At 49.3% G+C, this 24205-nt stretch overlaps 3 protein-coding genes across 15 annotated transcripts in view; 1 reads left to right on the top strand and 2 right to left on the bottom strand.

The window, feature by feature from the left end:
• WDR76 (WD repeat domain 76) overlaps positions 1-7439 on the top strand; it is an 81549-nt gene extending 74110 nt beyond the window's left edge. For 10 of the 12 annotated variants that reach the window (XR_007475900.1, XR_007475899.1, XR_007475898.1 and 7 more), the window contains one exon: positions 819-2049. The gene's annotated coding sequence lies outside the window, so the exon portion shown is untranslated. Of the gene's footprint in view, positions 1-818; positions 5594-7137 lie in introns of those variants that run through there. The other 2 variants (XR_007475892.1, XR_007475891.1) reach the window with 2 other exon arrangements.
• The window catches only part of FRMD5 (FERM domain containing 5), a 340548-nt gene that overhangs the window by 4118 nt on the left and 312225 nt on the right, over positions 1-24205 (bottom strand). For both annotated transcript variants that reach the window (XM_004273916.4, XM_049706646.1), the window contains exons 7-13: positions 21598-21685; positions 10496-10584; positions 7398-7461; positions 6694-6785; positions 4023-4097; positions 3397-3465; positions 2401-2507 (exon numbers count right to left, since the gene is read on the bottom strand). In XM_004273916.4, coding sequence (XP_004273964.1) covers positions 2401-2507; positions 3397-3465; positions 4023-4097; positions 6694-6785; positions 7398-7461; positions 10496-10584; positions 21598-21685 — 584 coding nt within the window. The remainder of the gene's footprint in view (positions 1-2400; positions 2508-3396; positions 3466-4022; positions 4098-6693; positions 6786-7397; positions 7462-10495; positions 10585-21597; positions 21686-24205) is intronic.
• LOC105748193 (60S ribosomal protein L39-like) lies at positions 17110-20575 on the bottom strand. Its single transcript, XM_033435981.2, has 2 exons — positions 20518-20575; positions 17110-20017 (listed from the first exon to the last, which is right to left on the bottom strand). The coding sequence occupies exons 1-2, from the start codon at positions 20573-20575 to the stop codon at positions 19770-19772; spliced, it is 306 nt and encodes a 101-aa protein (XP_033291872.1). The 3' UTR covers positions 17110-19769.

The raw sequence follows: 24205 nt of genomic DNA, 5'->3' as shown, positions 1-24205 counted from the left end.
AGAAGGACTTAGAGCTATAAAAGGTAATGGTTTCCCAGCCAGTAGCTGTTTCCCTGAGGCTCGTATAAGGGCCCCAGACCTCTCAGAGGGTGAGGAACAGAGAGGGCAGGGAATAATCCCAGAGAGTAGGGGAAATCGGGACTGTCCCAGAAAATCCAGGATGTGAAGCTACAAAGAAAATGGCTTTGGGTTGGGTGGCTCTGAAGTGTAAGGCGGTGGCTCTGGGGCTGGAAATGGGCTGCGTCCCCTCCTCCACTGGGATCTACGCTATTTGTCTGGCTGCCCCATGGGGCACAATGGGTGAAAGAACTGACATACCTGAATGTTCTCTCTGGGTCAGGCCTGTGCTAATAACATGTGTTATCTTGGCATCCCCTAGAGCAGAGGGCAGGGCCAACCAATGCAGTCTTCTTTTTAAGGGTCTCAGTTCATTGAGATTACATGGTTTCATTCAAACTGTAACGTTACGTTAATGTTTTTTGCAATTTTCCCCACTGTTTTTGGAGATAGCAAACAAAGCTTTCCCCTGGAAAAGGCAAATGGTTTCTGTGATATTAATTATGTGCCATATGGACTATAGGAAAGACAATCCCTGATGGAGCGTGAACCAATTTCAAATGTCCATAACTTCCTGGGCCTTTTGATGGTTTGTGTCCTTCCTCTGAGGTCCCCATTGAGTCCCTCTCACCCTTCCCTGCCTGGTTGGGGTGAACAGTGAGGGTCAGCCGTGTTAGGTGCTTTAAAGGCAAAACCCCCTCTTGAGAGATGACGCAGCTGAACTCTCACCTCCTGAAATAATCCATTCTTTATTTCCCCAGGCTTGATGATCCCTGCACTGATAGAGCCGCTCAACTGCTAAAATCTTGTATTTTTTTTCACATCCAAACCAGATGTCCATCTGCCTCTCCTCACCCTGAATTACATTCTGCTTGTGAGTTTCATTCCTGCCAGGGCAGTTCTGAGCTTCTACCCACGCTCTTCTGAGTCTAATGGGCCTCGAGGGCCATGACCGGGGATGAAGACTGTGCTTGTCTATAGGCACCACTGGGCATGGGGTGTAAGGAGCACGTTGGCTTGGGGAGTAGCACATGGAGGCCTGCTGTGTTATAATCTGCCAGGTGTGAAGTTCTGAGCCTAAGCTTTTGAGGCCGTGCCCTGGCCCTGGGGTGGGGGGGTCTCTGCTCTAATAGCTTTCTGCACCCTCCCCTGGCATTTTGTAAGCATGGGTGACAGTTTTGGATGTTGAGGAGCCTACTGCTGCTACAATGGGAGAAGACAGGTTCTGGGAGGAGGCTGAAGGCACAGCCAGAGCTGGTGGGGAACTGAGGCAGCCTCACAGCTCGTCTTGGGGGAGCTTGAGGATGGTTCTCCCCACCTCTGAGTTGTTTTGCTAACCCTGCTTGGCAGCTACTCCAAATGAGTTATATCCCCACATGGATGGCCTCAGTCTTCCCTCTTCTGGGAATGCTGGTTTTACTGGACATTCTTCCATATGCTGGGGAGCAGTAATGCCTGAGGCTGCTCTCCTATGCGATACCTGCATTAGGGCCAGCTTCCCCCACGGGGTGGCCTTTTCTCTGGGAGGACAGCTGTCCCGACTTTCTACAAGAGCCTTGGGATGAACCTGGTGGCTTCAGCCTCAGGACAGACGGGAACAAGGGCCACAGAGAGGGGAGAAAGTTATGTTTCCTCAAAAGAGGAGAAGACAGTCCATTTTCCTGAGATGCACACCCCAAAATAAGAGAGCTGGGCTCACTTCTCCTGCTCAGCCTAAGATAGGAGGGAAAACCAGGGGGCTGTGTCTGATGATGGCCAGCCCTCAATAATTCCATACCTTGCATAGCCATTATACTTGGGAGTTTCCAAGGCACCTTCCCCCACCCCCCACCCCTTTCTACAGTGGGGGCAACAGGCTCAGAGAGGTTAAGCAACCTGCCCAGAAAATGTGTGGCAGAGCTCCTATTTTGACCTCATCCTTGACTTCCTGACCAGGGCTCTTTGCATTGTGCTTGCTGCCTACCCAGTAAACGCTTTCATCTCTTTAAAGTACTTGCATGTACATCATCAGCTTCCTTGAAACCCATGGGGTTTTACAAATGGAGCAACTAAGGTACTCACATAAATAAGGCCTTTGATCATGGTTCTCTCCCAAAGGTTTAGTCTAATACTCTCAGATCTACAAACCCCTCTTGGACCACAGCTCATCAGGGCTGGATGGGATTACCCTTCACCTGACACCCAGCTGGTGTTCCCATTGACTGGATGAAACATTCTCCCTACCATTGGAGAAACTTGCTGCTGTCTCTAGTGCAAATTCACTTCTTTTCAAGGTCCCTGTGAGGAACCGGTCCAGGTGACAACTTGGAGGAACCCCAGGTCATCTCCAGAACTCATGCTCACCTTCCATGATGGAGATGTGAACAGCTCTTCTCCGGGTCCTAGGGACGCTGCTCAGCCTTGGGCCATGGGTTATGGAGGGACAGCTGCGGCTGGGGACCATCCCTGCTCTGAGGTTAAAGAAAAAAAGAATTCTGTTAGTGCACTGACAAATGTGGTCAGGACTCAGAGTTGAGGACTGGTTACTAGAATTGCCTGAGAATTGCCTGGCTGTGTTAAGGTTTGTTTTGTTTTTAAAAATCTTTAACACCTGCTTTCTGCCTTTAGTCCCTGAATCCCAGTCAGAGACACTACTTCAAACTTGTCAACCTCCTTATATCCCAGACCTACCCGAACCTTTCTTTAGTGTGGCAGTGGTGCCACTGGTCCCTGGGCAGGATTGTCAGAGAGTAGAGCCCCAGGATATGCGGTGCTCCTAAAAATGTGCCTAAGACTGATATGCGGCCTCCCCTGACTTCCCACAGAGGGCAGGGGGGTCCGTGTGAAGGCAGGTAGTAATGCTCCCATTCCCAGAGGTCAGTCTGGTTGGCAAACCCCAGACCTTTTGGCCAATCATATTCTCCCTCATTCTTACCAGGTTTTAGGAGATGGCCTCCTGGAAATTTATGATTTACAGTTACACATAAAGCATGGATCCTGAAACTATTTCAGACCTAGTGTGAGTGGCGTCCTGTAATGCACTGTTTCCAGAGCCAATGAAATCTTGCGGCTTGGGCATGTCCTCCAAGGTCTATGACCAATTTCAGGACTTGGGATGATGGTAGAGAATTACCCAGGAAGGTGGCTCCTGGGTCTGATGTACTGTCTGCATTAGCCCACCTTCCCTCATTCTCCAGGGTCATCCTGTTCCCATGCCTTTGACTGAGATGGGTCTCTTCACCCTGCTGCCCTGTTTGGAAGCCATCATGGCCAGAATCTTCACAGTACTCAAACTGCTGGCTCTTTTAAGAGTCCGAGATCTGAGCTGGACCTGGTCGGGGATAAGCCCCTGGTGCCTACCTGTGTATTTCTGGTGGCTCCCGTTTGATCTTGGCACTGGACTCCATCACTTCCTTTGCAACTCGGCCACTATAAGTAGTATAAATAAAACAAGCAGCAAGAAATGACACAGTGTTCCAGGACTGAGCTCTGTAAGATCTCAGATACTTGAGCTGAATTGGGAAGTGGCCTCTTTGGCCTACCCCTTCTCAATGTTTAGGCCACTGAGTAGGGCTTGCTTGCTGGGGTAAAGAGCTCTAAGGCGTCCTGACAGCTCTCTGTCTCTGCGGTCTTTGGGATCTTCCATCCTCATTTAGGAATGATTCCTCATTGTCCAGCGTGTTCCAGAAATATTGCAAAAAAATGAAATCTTTAGATAGAAATGAAAGGAATCACTCTTACAGTTCTTATTTTGCTGCTTTTGTAAGGGCAGGAGAAGACACACATTTTAACCCCTACAGGCAAACAGCTGCAGGGAAGGAAAGAAATAGTCAAAAGGTTAGGAGACAGGAGAATCGGATGGAAACCTCACACTTCTCTGGAGGTTCCCAGTGTCTTTGTTCTCAGGATAAGGACCACTGGGCCACCCTTCTCCAGAGAAGGGTCTGAAAATAGGTCCATAACGGTTACTTACTGTCACTATTTACCTGTATCGGAACCGGCTCCCTTTAAAGAATAAATTGCTGCTGGACACTGTGCGGACTTGGCTTGACTTCTCCAGCCTGCAGCAAGGCAAAGTCCAGTGTGAGAGATGGTCTGCAATGCCTTACAGCCTAAAGCTGTGTCCCCAGCTCCTTCCAAAGGCTACTTGAAAAAACCCCTCAGGAAAAGGCCCTTCACAGCCCTGCTTGTCTCTGACTCCTTTAGCACCTGAGGGCCGTGTTCACGGTCTCAGTGCTATGGACAGGCATGCTGCAATCCACTTCCACGTTAGGAGAGTGAGGGCTCCCCAAGAGTGCCTCATGGGTTCACCATGGGGACTGAGAGAATAAATGTTAGGGAAAGAGAATGCCACCTGCTGAATCTCAGCCAGGCCACTGGTTAGCAGTGTGACCCTGGGCAAATTTTCCCTCTCTTAGCCTCAGTCTTATCTATAAAATGGTGGAGCTGGGACTGCTTGACCTCAGGAGTCCCTTCCAGTCCTAGTATTTGAGAATTCACGTCCATGTCTGGGTAACTGTGGGTGGAGAAGAGAGTAGTGCCCTTCCTATTCCATCTCCTTCTTGGAGCGAACCTAAAGTATATTGTCACATTAGAGACTCTGAGAAGTCGTGAAATGAAGAAACTAGCTGAACTTTAATAAAAGTTCCACCATTTGTTTGAACTTGGAACCATTTGCCCTCCCCCAGAAAGCCCATTAACACCACTTTCAAGGCTGTGAACAGCTGAGGTGGAGACTCTGGAAGCCACCCTTGAGTGACTGCTCTGATCCCTGTACTCCTCTCACTTAGAAAGGGAAGCATGGGCAGAGCTGCCCAGATTGAATCTCCTAAGACCTGACCCCATCCACAACACGTCCTGGGTGCCTGTAGTGCTAACCCAGCTGGGAACCGAACTGGTCTGAAGCCTTTGTTCTGAGCGGGCAGTGAATATTTAGGGAGTTGTCCCTATAATCCATGAACAGCAGGTGCTGGGGACACCATCCCCACCTGTCTCAGGGCTCCATGAGGCTCTGAGCCTACTTACTCTCCTGTCTGAGCACATTCCTTTTCTTTTTTTTTTTTTTTTTTTTGGTTTAAAATATTTAATACGTGTTAGACACGTAAAGTTATTTTTTTCTGAGCACCTTCTTGAGCCTGACCGGCTCCCTTCAAAGCACTAGGCCAAAAGCGGGGCAGGGATCTGCCCATGACAGACACTCTGAGTGAGGCCAAAGTGGCTCCTGCTAGCGACTTGGCATAAATGAGGGTCTGACCCAGGCTAGAGGCTTTTAACACCTAATTAGTAGTCATGGAGAACAGTGAAAAGCGGCCTTGGTTTCCAGTGTGGATGTGGGCAATCTGTTAAGGAAAGACTCAGAAACTGAGTTTGGTCACAGGCTCAGAAGCACAATTCTGTTCCCATGGCTCAGACGGAAAAACAAAGGAGGGCCTCCAGAAATGGTGCTGAAATGTTTTCTCGGCTTTCCTTGGACAGCCAGGGACTGAATAGGAGGGAAAGGTGACCACATGAAAGTCTTCCGAGTGTCTTCTCCATGAGAAGAAAGAAGCCCACTCAGGTGAGAATTCAGGCTGCCCATTCAACTCACCCCTGATTCTGGTATCAAATGCACAGAATTGATTATACAACTCAGAAAGCCTGCCCAAGAAACAGCCTGTGGGGGCCAGCATCCCACAGCAGTCAGCAGGTAGCAGAGTCTGTTGAGTGGGGAGGAAGATGGTGCCCTCCCAGCCCAGAGCAATTCTGCTCTGGATCCTTCAGGTTACTGGAGGGAGAACTATGGCCTGTCAGGAGAGGAGTATACCACACATTCTGTCTTATGTTGTTCGGATTAAGATGCAGCTTATTAAAGCATAAGTCATGGCATTCTATTTTAAAAACAAGACCAAGGGTTTTAGCGAAATACACTTCATCTGGCATCACCCCAGTTTCTCGATGGGCTATTTCTTTGCTCCCTAATGCTTTTATAACAACTTTTTAAATCAAAGAAAACTGGGCACAAAAGCCTCAATATACTTTACAAAATCATCTGGTAAGCTAAGCTCTCTCCTTTGCCCCAAAGCTGCTATCTCAGTAACAGTCAAGTCCTTGCTTCCTCCAGCTACCCCACCCCCGGCTCCTGAGCACTTGGCCTGTCACTGGCAACACCTCTGTCAGTGACACACCAGGAAGGGCTGGTATCAACCCCAGCTCAGCACCAGGCCACCCACTGGGGAGCGGGCCCCAGAGTCTCTCCAAGGCTTAGGGAGCTGCTCTGGGCTGCACCTGTTCCTTCATGGAGCTGTTGTATTCTGGGCTCTGAATGGCTCCAAGGGGCCAGCTTTATTCAAGTCAGGCACCTGTGGGCTTTCTCTGGCCCAAGCCTTACCCTGAAAAGACCCAGAACTGCTTTGCCACTGGGGGCTGTCCAACGACATCGCAAGGTAGACACCTTGGGCAACTCCGCTGACACACATTCCCAGACATCAGCTCTGACCCTCCAGGTGGTACAGACAGCCACCCGGAAAGGGGTCTGAGTTTTATAAGGAAGCCCAGCCTTGTCACCTCATGTCTCCTTTGTCAGAGTTTCTCAAACTTTCCTGCCCATTGTTCCTCTGAAAGTAGCTTCTATGGCTTTGGCCCTGATAAAGGCAGTTCCCATCCCAGGTGTCCACTCACTTGTAGAAGGCTTGGTTCTCTATCCCACATTTCCAGAGATGCTTGCAGGCTTCTGGAGTTGGAGCAAAATATGTGAGAATAATTTTCTTTTCCTACAAAAAATCCCACATAGAAACAGCTGAGTGTGGATGGCAAAGCAAAGGGTGAAGAGGCCCAGGACACTGAGCCCTGAGCTGTCTGAAGGCTCCCCAGTGCTCTCAGGGAGAGGCTTCAGACGGGGAAGGGGCTGCTGGCCGGAAGAGAAGCCTGCAGCACCCACAGGACAGAGCTGAGTTCAGTGCAGAAGGGCACACCTGGCACGTCCAATCAGAGTAAGTCTTTGCTGGCACTGCTTGAACCAAGTGAGCCCTCCCCAGAGAAAGTGGCACTCTCATCTGGAATTTTCTTTCTTTCTTTCTTTCTTTTTTTTTTTGGTATTACCTTCCTGGAATTTTCATATGGAAGCAAAAGAATCTTACTCTGTGCTTCCTGGAGGCATGGAACCTCTGAGGGTCACCAGCATCCCTGAGGAAGTCCCTATGCTCCAGGACCTACAGCCACCTGTCGTCATCTCATGTCTCCTCACCTCCAGCCTTGAACTTGTTCCCGGCTTGACATGCAGGGGGCTTAGCTCTGCCTGGATGGACCACTTTGGTTCAGCCCTGGCCATCAGGACCCACCCCAGTGCCCCAGCCCTCCCTGAAGAGAAGGAAGCCAGCACTCACCTCTTTCTGACTTACGTACAAATAAAAAGTCTTTCCTTCAAATTTCAGCTTGGTCACCTCATTCCTAGAAGCACAAAGAGAACGCCCGTCATCTCACTGTGAGCTGCTTGCTCACAGCTAAGTCTTGTAGATGCACAGCCCACCCCGACTGGAAGGGGCTCCAGGCACAGACACAGTTTTAGCCAAAATTAGAACTGAAACAAGACAGCAGCGCAGGGGCCTTAGAGAACAGTTGTTGAAACAGTTCAATCCACAGTTTTCTGGTCAATCACACTATAATAATAGGGTGATAGGAGGATTTCGGGCTCATCAACAGTGGCTGTAAAAGGGAAACGTTTGCATGGGAAGTGAGTCTAGGTAGAGTGGTCCTGGGCCATTTCGGGATTTGGTTCATAACACAGGTGCATTATCTTGATGGGACTGTCAAATGTAAGATGCCACAGGTAGCTGATGAGGCCAAAGTTCAAGATAACAGCAAATAATGAAAAACAATGCGACCAGGTTCTGAGGGAGTTGAGTCTTTCAGGTGACTGTGCCACTGGATGGAAAATGCAGTTTAATGCAGACAAATGTCAAACGATCTCAGGGAGGGGGGGCGGGGCAACATACCAAAGAGAGAGAACAGATTACATGGAACAGTCATGCAGCGTACTGACCAGGAAAGGGGCTTAGGGGTTTTTGTAGAAAAATCCTTGAAGCCACCAGCCCAGTGAATGGCTGCAGTAAAAGAGGCAAACAGGATACTGGGGTACATCCACCCGCAGGACAGACACAAATCAGAAGAAGTGACATGGTTACTGTACATGGCACGACTTAGACCTCACCTCCACATACTGCTCTCAGCCTTGGTTACATTTACAAAATGGAAAAATGACTGGGGTCTTAGGTGGATGTCCCTGAGAGCCAGAGAACTAGGCCTCAGCATTGGTCACTCCTCACTTCCCTTCCATTGGCCTGACACAGCTACCCTCTGGAGCCTGACGGCCCTCCTACCTCACTGGGGGCAGAGTCTTTATTTTTCTACCCAACTGGGACCCCCCCAAGGAGGTCTGACCATGCATATCTGCCTCCACTTGGCTTCTTCCTCTTTGCGATTTCTAGGGAGATTTCCTCAATATCCTAGAAAGTAGCAGAAAGGTAGTGAAAACAATGTACCCAATTTACTACTGGACAAAACTCAGGGGACAGAGGAAGGTCACCTGTTCCCTGGAAATCATAGCTGGGTCAGGATGAGAGCTCACAACTTCTGACCACCAGTTCTGAGCTAGTACAAGCCACATGGGATTCCTTCCCTGTTAGATTCCCTCCCAATCAATCAATCTCTCATATACATACAGAATACAATAAATATCAATTGATTGATATATAAACAAGCACACAGATCATCCTAGGCTTCAACAAGCAAGATAGGAAAGTAGGAAATTTTCTATTGGAAGTGTGATTAAATTTACATCTATTACTTTAAAGTTGAGGCATATGAAGAGACGTCCTGAAGAAATGGGCTGTGAGAGAAGCTATAGAAGGAAAAGGGTCTGGGACAACCCAGTGAGCAGCAGGGCTTCTGGAGGGTAAGGATACTTTAGGGACTACAGGCCCCGGTGTGTCCTACCTGTTTCTAGCTAAAATGCCCCCTACCAGCCACCTCATAAAGACAGCTACCCTGGTTGGAGTGTGGCCAGGATCCGGGCCTTCTAAGGAACATCAGATGACCCAGAGGTCTCCAAAGAGCAAGTGCTCCTCCCTGGGAGAGCGGTGGCCTGACCCTGTTCACTGTCTTTTTCTGAAAAGTATCTTGTTGGACAGAAGACCCCAAACCCTCACCATCTTCACCCAAGAAGTGCAGTGAGTGGGCCAGCTTGAGAAGGGGTAGCAAATGGGCGTGTTGGGGAGCACACCGGTTAGCCCAGTGCAGCAGGCCGCCCTGGGAAGGGGTTTTCTGGGGAATGGGGCCTGGCCGGGCATGTCTGGGGAGCAGTTTCACAAGCACTGTGATTGATCATGTCGCCAAGCTTCACAAGAGCCACAAGGGTTGGAAAGGGGGTGTCTGTCCACAAGATAACAGGGGAGCTGAAGAGGATGTCGCAGGAGAGCTGGCCTGCAGCATCCCCAGCAGAAAGCTCACCAGGCAGCAGCTCTGTCATCAGGTTCCCCGCTAGCTCTTCTTGAGAAGGTGGAGGAAACAAGACAGGAGCAGGCTTCCCTGGCTGAGCTCTGCTGGGCCAAGGAAAGACACCTGTCCAAGCCCCTGAGAGGAGCTGGCCGGCTTAGACTTGGCAGTCTAAGGCCCAGGAAGGTTCAGAGATCACAGGGGCTTAGTAAAATATACAACGTGAGGCTGCAAGATGTTTGCGTGGGCCAGAAAACGGGTCTCTAGGAGAGCCAAACGTCCATCAACAAACCAGAGTCTGCTGCATCAGCTCACAGAGCCACGCAGCAGAACAGACCCCAACAGGGGGGCGGACAGGAAGCAGTTCCGAGCAGCTGTGGCTGCAGCAGTGGCTCTTGCCTGCTAGAACTGGGAGCGGGAGAGGCAGGGGAGGGAAGAAAGAGTGGGGATGTGACTCTTGGAGGCTGAGGACACCTAAGCCCTGAAGAGGGACGGGAGACAGAGCAGCATCTGTGCTCCTGCAGGCAGGGCCCACCGTGGGGTTTGGTCCGAGGAGGGTGTTTTGCCAGAGCAACAGGGTAACTTATATCTGCCCCAGGGGTCATTGCAAGCCCTCCTTCGTTAGGAGAGTGGGTAAGGAGTAAATATCCCTGCAGATGCTATGGTCCTCAGCAGGGGACAGTCCCAAGGACTCATGGGAACTTTGCTTCCCTAACATTGGCTCCAGCTCTAGACGTCTCATCCTACCCAGAAACCAACTTTCCATACCCTTTCTCTCTCTGGAGAGGCTGTTGGCTCTCAGGAACACCCCTGTGGAAGCATAGGATCCCTAGAAGAGACCACTACCTTCATCAGTTACCATTATGGATGCAAGGCTTTGGAGAGGGCTCAGAACCAGAACTCGCCCAATCACAGACATAGGACATGGGAACCACAGCCCTCCCCAGTTGGTGAGGTATAAAAAGCCTGTTTTGGAAATAAAGATACTCACCATTTAATGAAGTGGACCCTCTTGTTTCCTTGCAGAACAACAAACCCAAAAGGAGTGAAGGCCAGAAATGCAGCATTTCCTGACACATCCTGTAACACATAAAGATTTCTCATCAGGGTGATGCAGGCATAGAGGTAAAAGGGTGAGAAACACAGTTGTTCACTGGGGATACAGGGTTAATACTTGGCCATTGGTCACAGAGGGAAGAGCCTGGCATTTGGAAGTAATAGCCAAGTTACTTACCTTTTCTGAGCCTCGGTGGCCTTAACTGTAAGTTGTAGATTATAATACCAATCTTAGAAAGCTGTGGTGAATATCCAAAGAGAACCACAAACCCTCACACATTGCTGGTGGGATTGTAAAATGGTGCAGTCACTTTGGAAAGCAGTTTGGAAGTTCTTCAGATTGTTAAACGTAGAGTTACCATATGACCCAGCAATTCCACTCCTAGGTATGTACCCAAGAGAATTGAAAACTATGTTCACACAGAAACTTGTGCATGAATGTTCATAGCAGGATTATTCATACCAGCTGCAAAGTGGAAATAATCCAAATGTCCATCAGCTGATAAGTGAATAAACAAAATGTGGTACATCCACACAATGGAATATTATTCAGCAGTAAAAAGGAATGAAGTACCGATACCTGTAACAACACAAATGAACCTTGAAAACATTATGCTAAGTGAAAGAAGCCAGTTACAAAAGATCACATGTTGTATGCTTGCATTTATATGAAATATCCAGAACAGGAAAATCCAGAGAGACAAAAAGTACACTACTGGTTGCCAGGGGCTGTGGGGAAGAGGAGATAGGGAGTGACAGCTAATAGGTACAGGGTTTATTTTTGAAGGTGATGAAGATGTTCTAAAATTAGATAGTGGTGATTGTTTCACAAGTTTCACAATTCTGTTAATGGACTAAAAACCATCGAATTGCACACTTTGAAAAGGATGGATTTTTTTGATGTGTGAATTATATTTCGAGAAAGCTGTTCTGTGTGAGTGAGAGAGAGAATAGCAGTTATCATTATCATGATGGCCTGACACACTGGGCTCCCTCAGGAAAGTTTAGCTGAAGAAAATATAAGAAGCAACTGGCCAAGTGGAACAGCTATCGCCAGCCCTGTGGTGCCTGAACCAACAAAGAGGCCTCCTGGTCACCTGTCACTATCAGTTGGTAAACACAAGGCTTAAGGTTCTACTGGGCAAAGAGGGGAGAAGGTGCAGAAGCTGTAGGTCCTGGTTCCAGCATGTGGGAAATGAGCTCCAGGAGGCCCAGGTCTTTTCTAGCCTGGGATGGGGCACAGAAAGCTGGGTGACGATTACATTCTCTCACCTGATAGCGGCCACAGGTGAGAATCTGCTCTGTCAGGGTGTGTGTTCAGGTGGCCAGAAAATTATGCCAGGCTGCTGATCGAATGGGCATACAGGCCAGTTGTCTGGGCCACAGCTCAGATAGTGCCATGGGGTCGGGGCCAGGCCCCTGGTGTGATGGGTGCAAGTGTGGGCCGTGGCTGTCAGGCTCTCCTAGTCTCTCCCGCCTTCAGGCTTTGCCTCCCTGGCACAGATCTTCAGCCTAATCAGGCCTAAGAACAGTGGGGCCTCTGCAGGGCCTCATGAGCCTTGCCTCAAGGAAAAGTGCAGTTTTGCCTTAAAGCTATCTCTTAGAGTCAGGATTACAGGTGTTAGCATCTGGGCCCAGGGAATAAACTAAATATATATTTTGCAGACATTTGAATTAATGCATAGTTGTTACTGTCCTTTCCTCAGGGTCTGTCGTGACCCCAACACTTGGCTGCAAGCACAGTGTCATTCAACCCATGGGCACAGCAAAATGCTGTTTAAAAATAACCTGAATGGAGATACTTTGAAGCCACGGGGCTGGGCTTCCCCCTGCCTGTCATCAGGACTTGGTGGTGGGTGCTAACAGCTGAGCGCCAGCACTGCACACAAACACTGTCCCTCACAGGGGGCACCGGCACTAACTGGGCAGGCTGGCCTGGGGGGGGCGGCGGTGGGTGAGGGAGGGCTCTGCGCACAGGGTTGGAGGGTGGGCACCGGGAGGCCTTCAGCTCACTGTGCAGGCAGGACCCGAGCAAGGCCTACAACTGCGGGTTTAGACAGAGACTCGAGGGTGGAGGCCTTACCTTATTTGTACTCAGAGAACAGGCCTGCAGCAGACGTTTATCAGGAGAATGTGTGAGGCAGTGAGGTGGGGGCCAGAGGGACCAGTGTGGCTGCCGGCGGCGGGGGGGAAGCCCACACGTGAGCAGAACGAGGGGAGGGCACAGTGGGGCAGAGGGCGGAAGGTGTCTTCTGCTGCTCGCTGAAGGACAGGCCCAGAAGGAAGAACAGGCGGAAGGATGGAAAGGAAGGGCAGGGCCTGCAGAGGCTTGTGGATGGATTGTGGATGGTAGAGGAGGGACGGGAAGCAGCGAAGTGGGCAGGGAAGGCCTCCCTCCAGGTCTCGCACTCCAGGCCCCTGTGGGCAATGGTAGAAGAGCACCTGCGCCAGAACCACGGGCTCTGGGTCAGTCGGCCCAGGTCCTGGCTCTGCACTCACCGCCCGTGTGGCCTCAGCCAGGTCCCTTCGTTGCCCTGTGTTTCAGGCCCCTCGCTGTCAAGTCAGGGTTGATGATATCATCTGCCTCTTAGGCTGTGCTCAGTAAGCACCCAATACACGCTAATGGTTGTGTTGTTGTTAATAATATTATAGCTGCTACTGATTAGCTGAGTTTATTGAACTCAATACAGAATCTCTTTTAAAAAAGCCTAACATTTTACTATTTTTCCTGATGCTGATGGATTTAAATTTTGCTATTTAGGAAAAGAAGGTTGAGGTAGAAAGGGAGAAGTTACTCATTGTTAGGGACCATGGAGAAGGGGGATGTGGGTGATACATTGGGGGTCCGGGGGAAAAGTGAAGTGGGCAGGAGGGGAAGGACATCTGTGAGAGTCATCACAGTGACAGGCCTGTCTCTGGCCAGAGCAAAGGGAAGGGCAGGTCCTCCCATGAACTGGGTGGTGCTGGCCATCTGCACCACCCGGACTACACAGGGCCGGCCTCCAAGTGAAGGCAGGTATTGGAGTTAGAGGGGAACAGTCTCTCCTGACCAGACTGGCTGATTTGGAACAGGGAACAAACTGGGAGTAAATCCCTATTAGACGCCAATAAGTATTACTTATTATCCCAATGAGTAATAATAGCACCTTGTGCAATCCCAATCCATCCTCCCATGTGAAGAGAGCAATTATCCAAACTGCTTCCAATGCAACAGTTGCAGGTGAAGCTGCAAGGCCCTGGCACATGGGCATCCACAGTGCGGGCAGCTTGGATGTTTGCTACTCGTCTCTGGCACATGAGGCATGGGATTGGAATTACAACAAGAAACCTCACATCTGGACCAGCACCAGGGAGTTCCCTGCTGGTCCAGTGGTTGGGATTCCACACTTGCTTTCACTGCTGAGGGCTCAGGTTCAATCCCTGGCTGGGAACTAGGATCCCCCAAGCTGCACAGCACACCCGAAAAAAAAAAAAAAGAGCGTGGACCAGCGTGAAAACACAAACAGGCAGCCACAAGTTTCCCAGTTTCTTTCGTCTAACAGGCCATTCTCCTTGTGAGCCTGCCCTTTGGATTTGTATGTGGAAGGACAAGTTATGTGACAGAAAGAGAAGGAAATGAGGATGAGGAGAGAAGTGACACAGGTGGCAGTAAGCTGCTCCTCAGCTCTTCCATCTTATCAGGCTGGATTCTATCTTTCCTCCCTGTCCCCTGCCCATCCCAATGCAATCAGCACCCACAGGACGGAGCCATTAATTATCTGGGAGGTGGAATAAAAACTCAGGTCCTGACAGCCCCACAGCAGATATCGCCAGGACCGCTCTACATCAGGTAACAGTCAAAAGACTTTAGTTTGCTTCTATGGTTGTGAGGTGACAAATCTATTTTCCATTTTTCATCCTTGTGGAAGAAGCTTCAGCCTTGGTTCTACTTGCTTCTCTGGACCTCAGTTTCCTCATCTGTAAGATGAGGACAATAATACATACTCCAAGAAATACTATCGATACTTCCATCCGATTTTAGGGAGATGGCCTAGATGATGTACTGCCAGGACAAGGCCACTGTGTTTTCCTTGAGGAGGGGATGGATTCGCACAGTCATTCATGTTCATATGGAACCCACCATCACACTTGACCCGCATCAATACATCAGCATCAAATGTTTACCCTAAGATGATCACTCTGTCTAGAAAAGGATTTTTGGAAATCAGAGTACTGACTGGTTCTTGGAAATAGGGACATCTGGCCATCTTTGCCCAGATCTACCTCTGGATACAATGAAGTAGGCTTCTGTCTGCTGCTCCCCAGAGGACATCCTGGATGTGTCTGAGTCAGGACCACAGCATTCTTGGTTGTTATGCCTCTCAAGTCAGCCATCCCCTCTCTGGAGCACGACTGAAACTAATTCAGTCTGGGTGGATGAAGCCTCTATTATTCTTAAAAAACCTGAGAGAAGAAGATTCCATATGCTCTTCCAGACAGTGGTGCCCATACCTGAAAGGGCTCATAGCTGGGGACCTTCACATTCAATCAACCATGAGAACCACCCAGTTTTAATACACTGAAACACAGCCACAAGAAACCAGAGTGGAAATGAGGAGGAGGAGGCAGGCACCCTGGAAGAGGCGTGGCATCAACCCGTGACAGCTCAGAAATGGAAATCTGGGCAGAAACTTGCCACTTAAGTGGCTTTAGTTCTTCATTTTGGCAGTAAACCTAACACGCTCCCCGCAGTAGCCAAGAGGGGCCCACCTGAGGGTGAGGGCAAGTCATCACTGATGCTTCTTGTTCTGCTTCTCTGAGGTCAAGGGCAACGTGTCAAGATGGGGAGCGGGTTTATTTAGAGAGGAGCTTTGGTAGCTGGATTATGAAAGTAATGATCCTATTTTAAGAGCAAGGGAATGACACTATCATTTTATTTGTGTGGTTGACCTAACCTAGACCCTGCTGAAATCAATTTTCTCCTGGTCAATCTATACAAAACAGACATAAAGCCATTTGGTGAATTTACATTACATTTTTCTATGATGATTTCAGTAGTCTCGTAGGTCTTTTGTCCTCTCTTGATCAGAACTGGCAGTGAGTCCCACTTTGTTCCTAAATAAATGCCACCTCTCCAGATGGAAGACCATGAATGATAACTGAAAGAGCACAGCACTGAGACTCCACAACTCCAAGTTTGAGTCCCAGTATCATCCTTGCCACTAACACTGGACATGTTAGTTAGTTCCTCAGAGCTCAGTGTTCTCATCTTAAAAAGAAGACAAGAATGTCTTCTTTTTTTAAAAATAAATTTATTATTTTATTTATTTATTTTTGGCTGCATTGGGTCTTTGTTGCTGCGCGTAGGCTTTCTCTAGTGGCGGCGAGTGGGGGCTACTCTTCGTTGCGGCGCACAGGCTTCTCATTGCAGTGACTTCTCTTATTGTGGAGCATGGGCTCTAGGCACGCGGGCATCAGTAGTTGTAGCATGTGGGCTCAGCAGTTGTGGCTCATGTGCTCTAGAGCACAGGCTCAGTGGTTATGGCACACGGGCTTAGTTGCTCCGCGGCATGTGGGATCTTCCTGGACCAGGCCTCAAACCTGTGTCCCCTGCATTGGCAGGCAGATTCTTCTTTTTTTTTTTTAAACATCTTTATTGGAGTATAATTGCTTTACAATGTTGTGTTAGTTGTTGCTTTATAACAAAGTGAATCAGGTATATGTGTACACATATCCCCATATCCTCTCCCTCTTGCATCTCCCTCCCACCCTCCCTATGCCACCCCTCTAGGTGGTCACAAAGTATGGAGCTGATCTCCCTGTGCTATGCGGCTGCTACTCACTAGCGATCTATTTTACATTTGGTAGTTTATATATGTCCATGCCACTCTCTCACTTCGTCCCATCTTCCCCTTCCCCTTCCCCATGTCCTCAAGTCCATTCTCTATGTCTGCATCTTTATTCCTGTCCTACCCCTAGGTTCTTCAGAACCATTTTTTTTTTTAGATTCCATATATACGTGTTAGCATACGGTATTTGTTTTTCTGACTTACTTCACTCTGTACGACAGTCTCTAGGTCTATCCATCTCACTACAAATAAGTCAATTTTGTTTCTTTTTATGGCTGAGTAGTATTCCATTGTATATATGTGCCATATCTTTTATTTATTTTTTTTACTTTTTGTTGATTGTTTTTCTTTTTAACATCTTTATTGGAGTATAATTGCTTTACAATTGTGTGTTAGTTTCTGCTTTATAACAAAGTGTATCAGCTATACATATACATATATCCCCATTATCTCCTCCCTCTTGCATCTCCCTCCCACCCTCCCTATCCTACTCGTCTAGGTGGTCACACAGTACGGAGCTGATCTCCCTGTGCTATGTGGCTGCTTCCCACTAGCTATCTATTTTACATTTGGTAGTGTACATATGTCCATGCCACTCTCTCACTTCATCTGAGCTTACCCTTCCCCCTCTCCGTGTCCTCAAGTCCATTCTCTACGTCTGCGTCTTTATTCCTGTCCTGCCCCTAGGTTCTTTATAACCTTTTTTTTTTTTAGATTCCATATATATATGTATCAGCATTCGGTATTTGTTTTTCTGATTTACTTCACTCTGTATGACAGACTCTAGGTCCATCCACCTCACTACAAATAACTCAATTTTCTTTCTTTTTATGGCCGAGTAATATTCCACTGTATATATGTGCCACATCTTCTTTATCCATTCATCTGTCGATGGACACTTAGGTTGCTTCCATGTCCTGGCTATTGTAAATAGTGCTGCAATGAACATTTTGGTACATGACTCTTTTTGAATTACGGTTTTCTCAGGGTATATGCCCAGTAGTGGGATTGCTGGGTCGTATGGCAGTTCTAGTTTTAGGTTTTTAAGGAACCTCCATACTGTTCTCCATAGTGGCTGTATCAATTTACATTCCCACCAACAGTGCAAGAGGGTTCCCTTTTCTCCACATCCTCTCCAGCATTTATTGTCTGTAGATTTTTTGATGATGACCATTCTGACCAGTGTGAGGTGATACCTCGTTGTAGTTTTGATTTCCATTTCTCTAATGGTTAGTGATGTTGAGCATCCTTTCACGTGTTTGTTGGTAATCTGTATGTCTTCTTCGGAGAAATGTCTATTTAGGTCTTCTGGCAGGCGGATTCTTAACCACTGCGCTACCAAGGAAGCCCAAGAATGTCTTCTTGGCAGTGTTGTTGTAAAGATTAAATGAGATTGGGACTTCCCTGGTGGTCCAGTGGTTAAGACTCCACGCTTCCACTGCAGGGGGCACAGGTTCGATCCCTGGTTGGGGAACCAAAATCCCACGTGCCGTGTGGCGTGGCCAAAAAAAAGGTTAAATGAGATAGTGTAAGTGGCTGGCATGTGGAGGCTCTCAATAAATGGCACCTTCATGATTCATGATAAGGCTGGGCTCATGTGGTGGGTCCGACCACTTCAAATCCTTGACAGGGCAGGAGGCCACAGTCTGGGCCTGCAGGAGACCCAAGGCAAACAACCAGTCCCAGGCCCCCTGGAAGGAACAAGATGGTGAGAGGTTGGAGAGGTGTCAGGGCCGGGGAGCAGACGCAACACTGGGCTGTCAGTGGTTTGCTCCATCCTCCTCATCCAGCAGCTGTAGGCTTGGTCTGCTAGGGGCTCCTGCCAGGAGTTGGGGGTCAGGGGAAAGGCAGAGAGCTCAGGACAGCTTGTGCAAGTTCAGAGTTTGGGTATTAGTGTAAGACAGCTAGCTACTGGAGCCCTCCGGCTGTCCCACCCAGAGTGGGTAGGATATCCTTTTCCTAGTCCCAGGGCCAGGCAAGGACCCTCTGGGCAGAAAGAAACCATCAGAAAGAACAGCAGCTTCTTAATCAGTCCAGGAGAACAGAGCCCATCCGAAGCGTTGGTCTGATCTCATTTAATTATCGAAACGATTCCTCTTCTTCTGTCCTCCCTAGGGCTGTGTGCCCCAGATTCCCAGGGCCCCAGTAATTGCCTCTCTGTTAGTAGAAATCATCAGTATTTATTACACCAAGCACTCCAGCTTATTTCGGCTCTCCTTGTAGCAACATTAAGGCGAGGGCTTGGCAGCCTATCACCAAAGTGACTCTCCTTAATGACAAGAGTAAAGGCTCCCAAACTGTTCTCCTTCCTCAGGAGGGCCGAGGGAATCCTGAGCCAGAGCCTAATGAGATGAGCCGCGGGGTCTGCAGCAGGGCCCTGACGTGGCCCTGGGTGAGCAAGTAGTACGGGGCCCAGGAACAAGTGGAATCCCAGCAAGATGACTGCTCCCACCTCCTCCCCAGAGGAAGTCTCCTGGGGGCTTCTGCTCCTTAGAGAGACACAGCAACAGGAAGTGACCTTAGTTCATATATTCTTGCTCTGCCACTCAGGGCCTTGTACACTGTGGCCTCCTGGAACCTTCATCTTCTTCATCTTCTTGTCTGTAAATCAGGAAGAATAATATCCACCTCCCAGTGCTGGCAGGAGGATTAGAGAAGAAAATAATGTGAAAGGATTCCAGTGGGCCTGCTAGGGAAGGTGTGCCGCAAACCTCTCTTCCCTCTCTCCTTCTAGGAGTGGGTGCCGTGGGGATGAAATGATATGATATATGGGATTGGGCCTTGTGCAGTGCCTGGTGTGAAAGCCGGTTCCTTCCTGTAGCCTCTTCACCTCTGTGTCTGTTGGTGGACAGACTCGTCAAAAGACAGGCCTGAGCCAGGACCCCCGCAGTCCTAAGGTGCATGTGGATTTGGGCTGGACACCAAGCTGGCTGCCGCTGTAGCTTCCAGACCCCCATAGGCAACAGCAGAGAATCCCCACCCTGCTACACTCAGTTGTCATGCTCAGGTTCACTGTCAGCCCACCTCTACGTGCCATCAGGTGACAGCCCTGCCTAGGGACCCATCTCTGAAGAGGTGGGCACTCTGTGTGGCCTCAAGGGGACTGGACAGATGTGGGGTTAAATGCAGAGGTGACCTGGCATCTTCTGTTGACCATATCTTTAGGCAGCTATGTCTTTTTTTTTTTTCCTTCTAACCAAAGGTCTCACATATTTACTACTAAACCAAAGCACTAGTGCAGAAACACGCAAAGAGAAAAATAATTTTCCCAATAAAACACACCCAGCTGGTCAGACGGTAGTGATGTTCTCAAAGTGATATGGTAAGATGAAAGTGACCTTGACACAGCATAAATGTGTGCCACTTCATATGCGAGGCTCCTTACAGACCCAGCGTGGTTCTTCTCCAATGTCTTCTCTTGGAGTTGTACCTCATTTTATTACCAGTTTTCATTCGAATCCATTGGGGAATGGGATGATTCTGCTTTTGTTTCTTGGCCAGGAATTGCTTGATCCTGAAAGTCTTGTGAGAAGACAAGACTTGTGAGCCTTGTGAGAAGACATGGAGCAAATCCAGCCGCACATAGGATGGCGGAGAAGAGAAGAAGGCAGCTGTTGTCTTTTCAGGTCCTGAAGTGACTCAGCAGTTCAGGGAGCACAGGTGCGGAGTATCTGCTGAGGAGTTTAACACGGATGAGGAAAGCCAGGCTCAGAGAAGTTTCTGAAGGCCCCAGGAAGGAGGAGACCGGCCCTGGAGCCAAGGCCAGCTGACTCCAAAGCTCTTGTCAGTCAGTCCTCTGCAGCCCCCTGCTGATAGTATCTGAGGAATTTATGCAAGTTAAACTACATCGGTTGTACACAAGGCATTATTCAGGAAGCTTTGCCAATTCATTTGTAAATATCCATATGTCTTCTTTTTTTTTTTTTGGGTATAAAATGGCATGAATGTGTTTTCTGACAGTGCTGGCCCCCAAGAGCACAGGGGTTATCTTCAGTAGGCTGTGCTGGTAGATAGGGAACTGTGGAGCTGGGAGGGTGACCAGGTTTCTGAGTGCCAGAATGTTCTCAAAGTTCGTATTTGAAGTTTCGGCATTAGATCCTATGCAACAAAAACATCACCATCTCCTCACCAAGCGGCCAAGGGAAACGCAACTCTGCCTCCACATCACTGGGTTCCTCGGTTTCCATTCTATTAATTTTTTGGGGAAACTTATGGTGCCCCTCACTTATTAGGAAGAAGAGGTCAGTGTTTGAGAATCAGTTTTACTTGTGATACTGGGGTCTCTCCAGTAGTGGAAAGAGAGAGGCAAAGATTTGGGGAAACTGAGGCAGAGACCAGAAGTGTCAGAGCAGCTGGGATGAGGAGATGAAGCGCAGGGACCCGGCCACAGAGAGACAGGAAGAGGCCACGGGTCTCCACTGCTTTCCACAGTCTCGAGTGGCTGCCCGAGTTCGTCTCTGAAATGCCAGACTCACGTGAGTAATCACAGAGGTTCCTCTCTGGGCAGAGCCTCCCTGGCTGGTTCCTGTCCCGCCCTCACACGCGCATAAGGGAATTAAACGTGACTCCACTGCAGTTCCACGCAGTGACTTAGGCCGCTGCAGTCAATAAAAACCCACTCTTGGAAAGAAACTAGATTACGGGTCAGGGAAGGGTGGGCAGTGCGCTGAGCAGCCTCTGATCATTCCCTGTGGGGGGCCTCCCCCATTCCTCTTCTCTTCACTTCCACCAAATTACCCACTGCTGCCAAAGTGGGGCCCCGGTTTCCAATTTGTTATTTAGATGGACTTTGCCTCGGACCCTCTGACATCGACGTGGCACCACAAGATTATGCAGCGTGGAATCCAGAGGAGTTTTCACAATGAGACATTTTCTCTGGTGTCTGTCACTAAAAAAGCCAATCATCCCAATATTGAAGGGGCGGGTGGCACAGGCGTGTGGCCCCTCCCTGCCTGTCACCCTCTAGAGCAGCGGTCCCCAACCTTTTTGGCACCAGGGACCAGTTTTGTGGAAGACAATTTTTCCATGGACGGGGGCGGGGGGAAGATGGTTCAGGCCATAATGCGAGCGATGGGGAGTGGCAGATGAAGCTCCGCTCGCTCGCCGCCGCTCACTTCCTGCTGTGCAGCCCTAACAGGCCACGGACCGGGGACCCCTGCCTAGAGGAGGCAAGGTCAGCGCAGTCTCCTGCCATGGGGGCGGGTCTTACCTTACACGGGTGAGGGTCCACTCCGTATGTCTCCAACGTCTGCGCTTTTCTTAAAAAGTTCAGCTCTGATGTTGCTGGTGTTTGGCCACTGGAATAAAGAAAATGGGATGATTTCAGGATTTCCTGCTCCCATAGGTTCCCCTGAGGTAAACTCAATTAGGAAGTGGTCAGGGTGTCTCACACTCCGATTTTTCCATAGAGTGTGCTCCCTGCTCCGTCCTAGGACCGACTTCAGAGACTCTTATCTAGGGTCAAAACCTTGGAAGTCTTCAGAGTGAGGCAGGCTACATAATGAATGACATGGGCTGAGTGTAATACAATAGGGAGTGGTGGGGACTAGGGCAAACTGGGAGTGCCACCCCGTCTAATGAGGGCAGCTGCTCCTCAGCTATAGTCTTGGAATGCAGTCTTGGATTGTAGTCACACCATCATTGCTAGGTGTGATTTTTTTTTTTTTTTTTTTTGCGGTATGTGGGCCTCTCACTGTTGTGGCCTCTCCCGTTGCGGAGCACAGGCTCCAGACGCAGAGGCTCAGCGGCCATGGCTCACGGGCCCAGCCGCTCCGCGGCATGTGGGATCTTCCCAGACCGGGGCACGAACCTGTGTCCCCTGCATCGGCAGGCGGACTCTCAACCACTGCGCCACCAGGGAAGCCCAGGTGTGATTTTTAAAGAGAATTCACAGATACCGAATTTTATGTGGTATTTCGGTTTTAACTACTATGGGGGCAGAAAAAAAATACATCTGTAGGCTGGCTGCAGGCCATCTGATCTAGACTGAAACACAAAGAAGGGACCTGTATATCTTGCTGCCTAACCCTCTTCCTTTACCAAATGGGAACACAGGAATGGAGGGTAAAGAGATGCAACAGAAGACAGTGCTGAGCTCTCCAGACTCCACAATAGCTCTGTCTGCCCACAGGGTGATGACTGTGAAAAGGAAACAAGCAGAAAAAAGGAAGAAACCAGCGCTGGCACCAAGCCATCTGAGGAAGGGGCCTTCAGCATCACTCCCCTCCTGGCTGCCTCTTTAGCAGGGGCGTGGATGGGCTCCACACAGAACCAGTGCAGGATCACCACAGGCTCTCTCAGGGTCCAGTGCCCTGGGAAGCTGACCTCCTTCTACAGATGTGGGATTGGCTTCAGTGTGAGGAGGTGTGGGCAGTTTGTCAAGTCAACAACTCTGACGGCTGGTGGGCAGGACTGAAACTTTCTAAGTTCATCATTTGCCTCAAGTAATACGGCAGGGCAGGAAGACAAGCCAGCCTGAGGGAGAAGCAGACCAGATTCCCTCTAGTGTCTTTCTGGAGACGCATCAATCAATCAGCACCTCAGCAGCTTCTGTGCTGCCCCGTATGAAATACACCATAAACTATAGTGCAGTCTGGGCCCTCAAGGAACGCATGTTAGAGTTGGAGAAAGGAAACACAGACACAGTTTTACATTATGAAGATGAAGCTGAGCCTGTGTAAGTAGTACCTGTGTAAGGAGGCATTTCGTAGAATGCAGATGTTTACACCCACCAGCGCACCTGAGACACAGGGAAGGTGTTTGGAAAATGCTGGCGCAGCAGGCAAAGGACTGGGCACCAGAGGCAGCTGAGCACCGCTACCCCTTCCAGGGAGCCTCCTTATTCCCTGTGTGGAGACTGGAGGGCTCCGTGGGCTGCATTCACCCTCAACCCTCTGGGACCCTCAACGTGGGCATCATTTCCTGGGGGATCCCCTGACTTCTATGAGGTTTCTGGAGGACTGTCCCCACTGCTCTGACATCTCCTAAAACCCTCCTGGCAGGGGCTCCCGGCTGTCCCAGCACACCCTTGATCTCTCCTTTGAATGAGCCAGGAGCCCTCACAGATGTGTTTATTCTGACCTGTACCACAAGGGGCCACTATTCCCTAAGAGTGATGGGAGGAGCTGGGGCAGCACCTGCACAGGGAGAGGGGTGGGAGGCGGCTAGGACTCCACCTCTGGTAGGTGTCTCCATTCCTCTGGAGGGTGGGGACCAGTCCAACCACACACAGTGGGCAGGAGGTCTGTTTATAAGGCTAAAGAGGCTTTGGGGACGTATTTGTTGGTAAAATCTTTGAGTGAAGGTGAAGATTTTTTGTTTCGGGGGGCATCAGGTGGGAACTAGTTTAAGGTTAATGTTATCATTAGAAATATCTTTTTCCCACCCCTTGGACATTGTCCTTCCCCAGAAAGGTAGTTACACAAACATCTGAAAAGATTTTTTTTTTTTAAATTGCACTGTATTAATATGATAGCACGTTTTATTTTACAATGCTGTATTGTATATAAATTTTTTCTTAGTTTATCAGTTTGGGGAATCTGTGCTCCAGTATGCCATACAAAGTAGAGCCTAAACACCCTTTTGCTGCTTTTTAAAAAACCAACCTTTGTAGAAAACACTATTTCATATGGGTGAGAGGATGCATTGATGCTATTTTATGGGATGTGGCGCATTCTGGGTGACCTAGGAGAATCTGAGGAGGACAAGCCTCCTGCTTCCAGCTGCTTCTCCCCTCCTTCCCTCAGTGCAGGGGTGTGGGGTTGAGGAAGCAGTACTGAAGACACACCCTTGAACGAGGTGCTCTCAAGGTACCCACA

Source organism: Orcinus orca, chromosome 2, assembly GCF_937001465.1.
Source record: "Orcinus orca chromosome 2, mOrcOrc1.1, whole genome shotgun sequence".
In the NCBI taxonomy this organism is placed as follows: Eukaryota; Metazoa; Chordata; class Mammalia; order Artiodactyla; family Delphinidae; genus Orcinus; species Orcinus orca.
The sequence above is the reverse complement of the archived record's forward strand: the minus strand, read 5'-3'. Positions and strand labels throughout refer to the sequence as shown.

Bases quoted from the DNA above. Each gene is read 5' to 3' on its own strand.
- LOC105748193 (XM_033435981.2), bottom strand. From the start codon at position 20,575: ATGGAAACCGAGGAACCCAGTGATGTGGAGGCAGAGTTGCGTTTCCCT. The intron at 20,018-20,517 runs GTGAGGAGATGG...GAGTCACTTCAG, and splicing joins GCGTTTCCCTTGGCCGCTTG to GACCTGAAAAGACAACAGCT.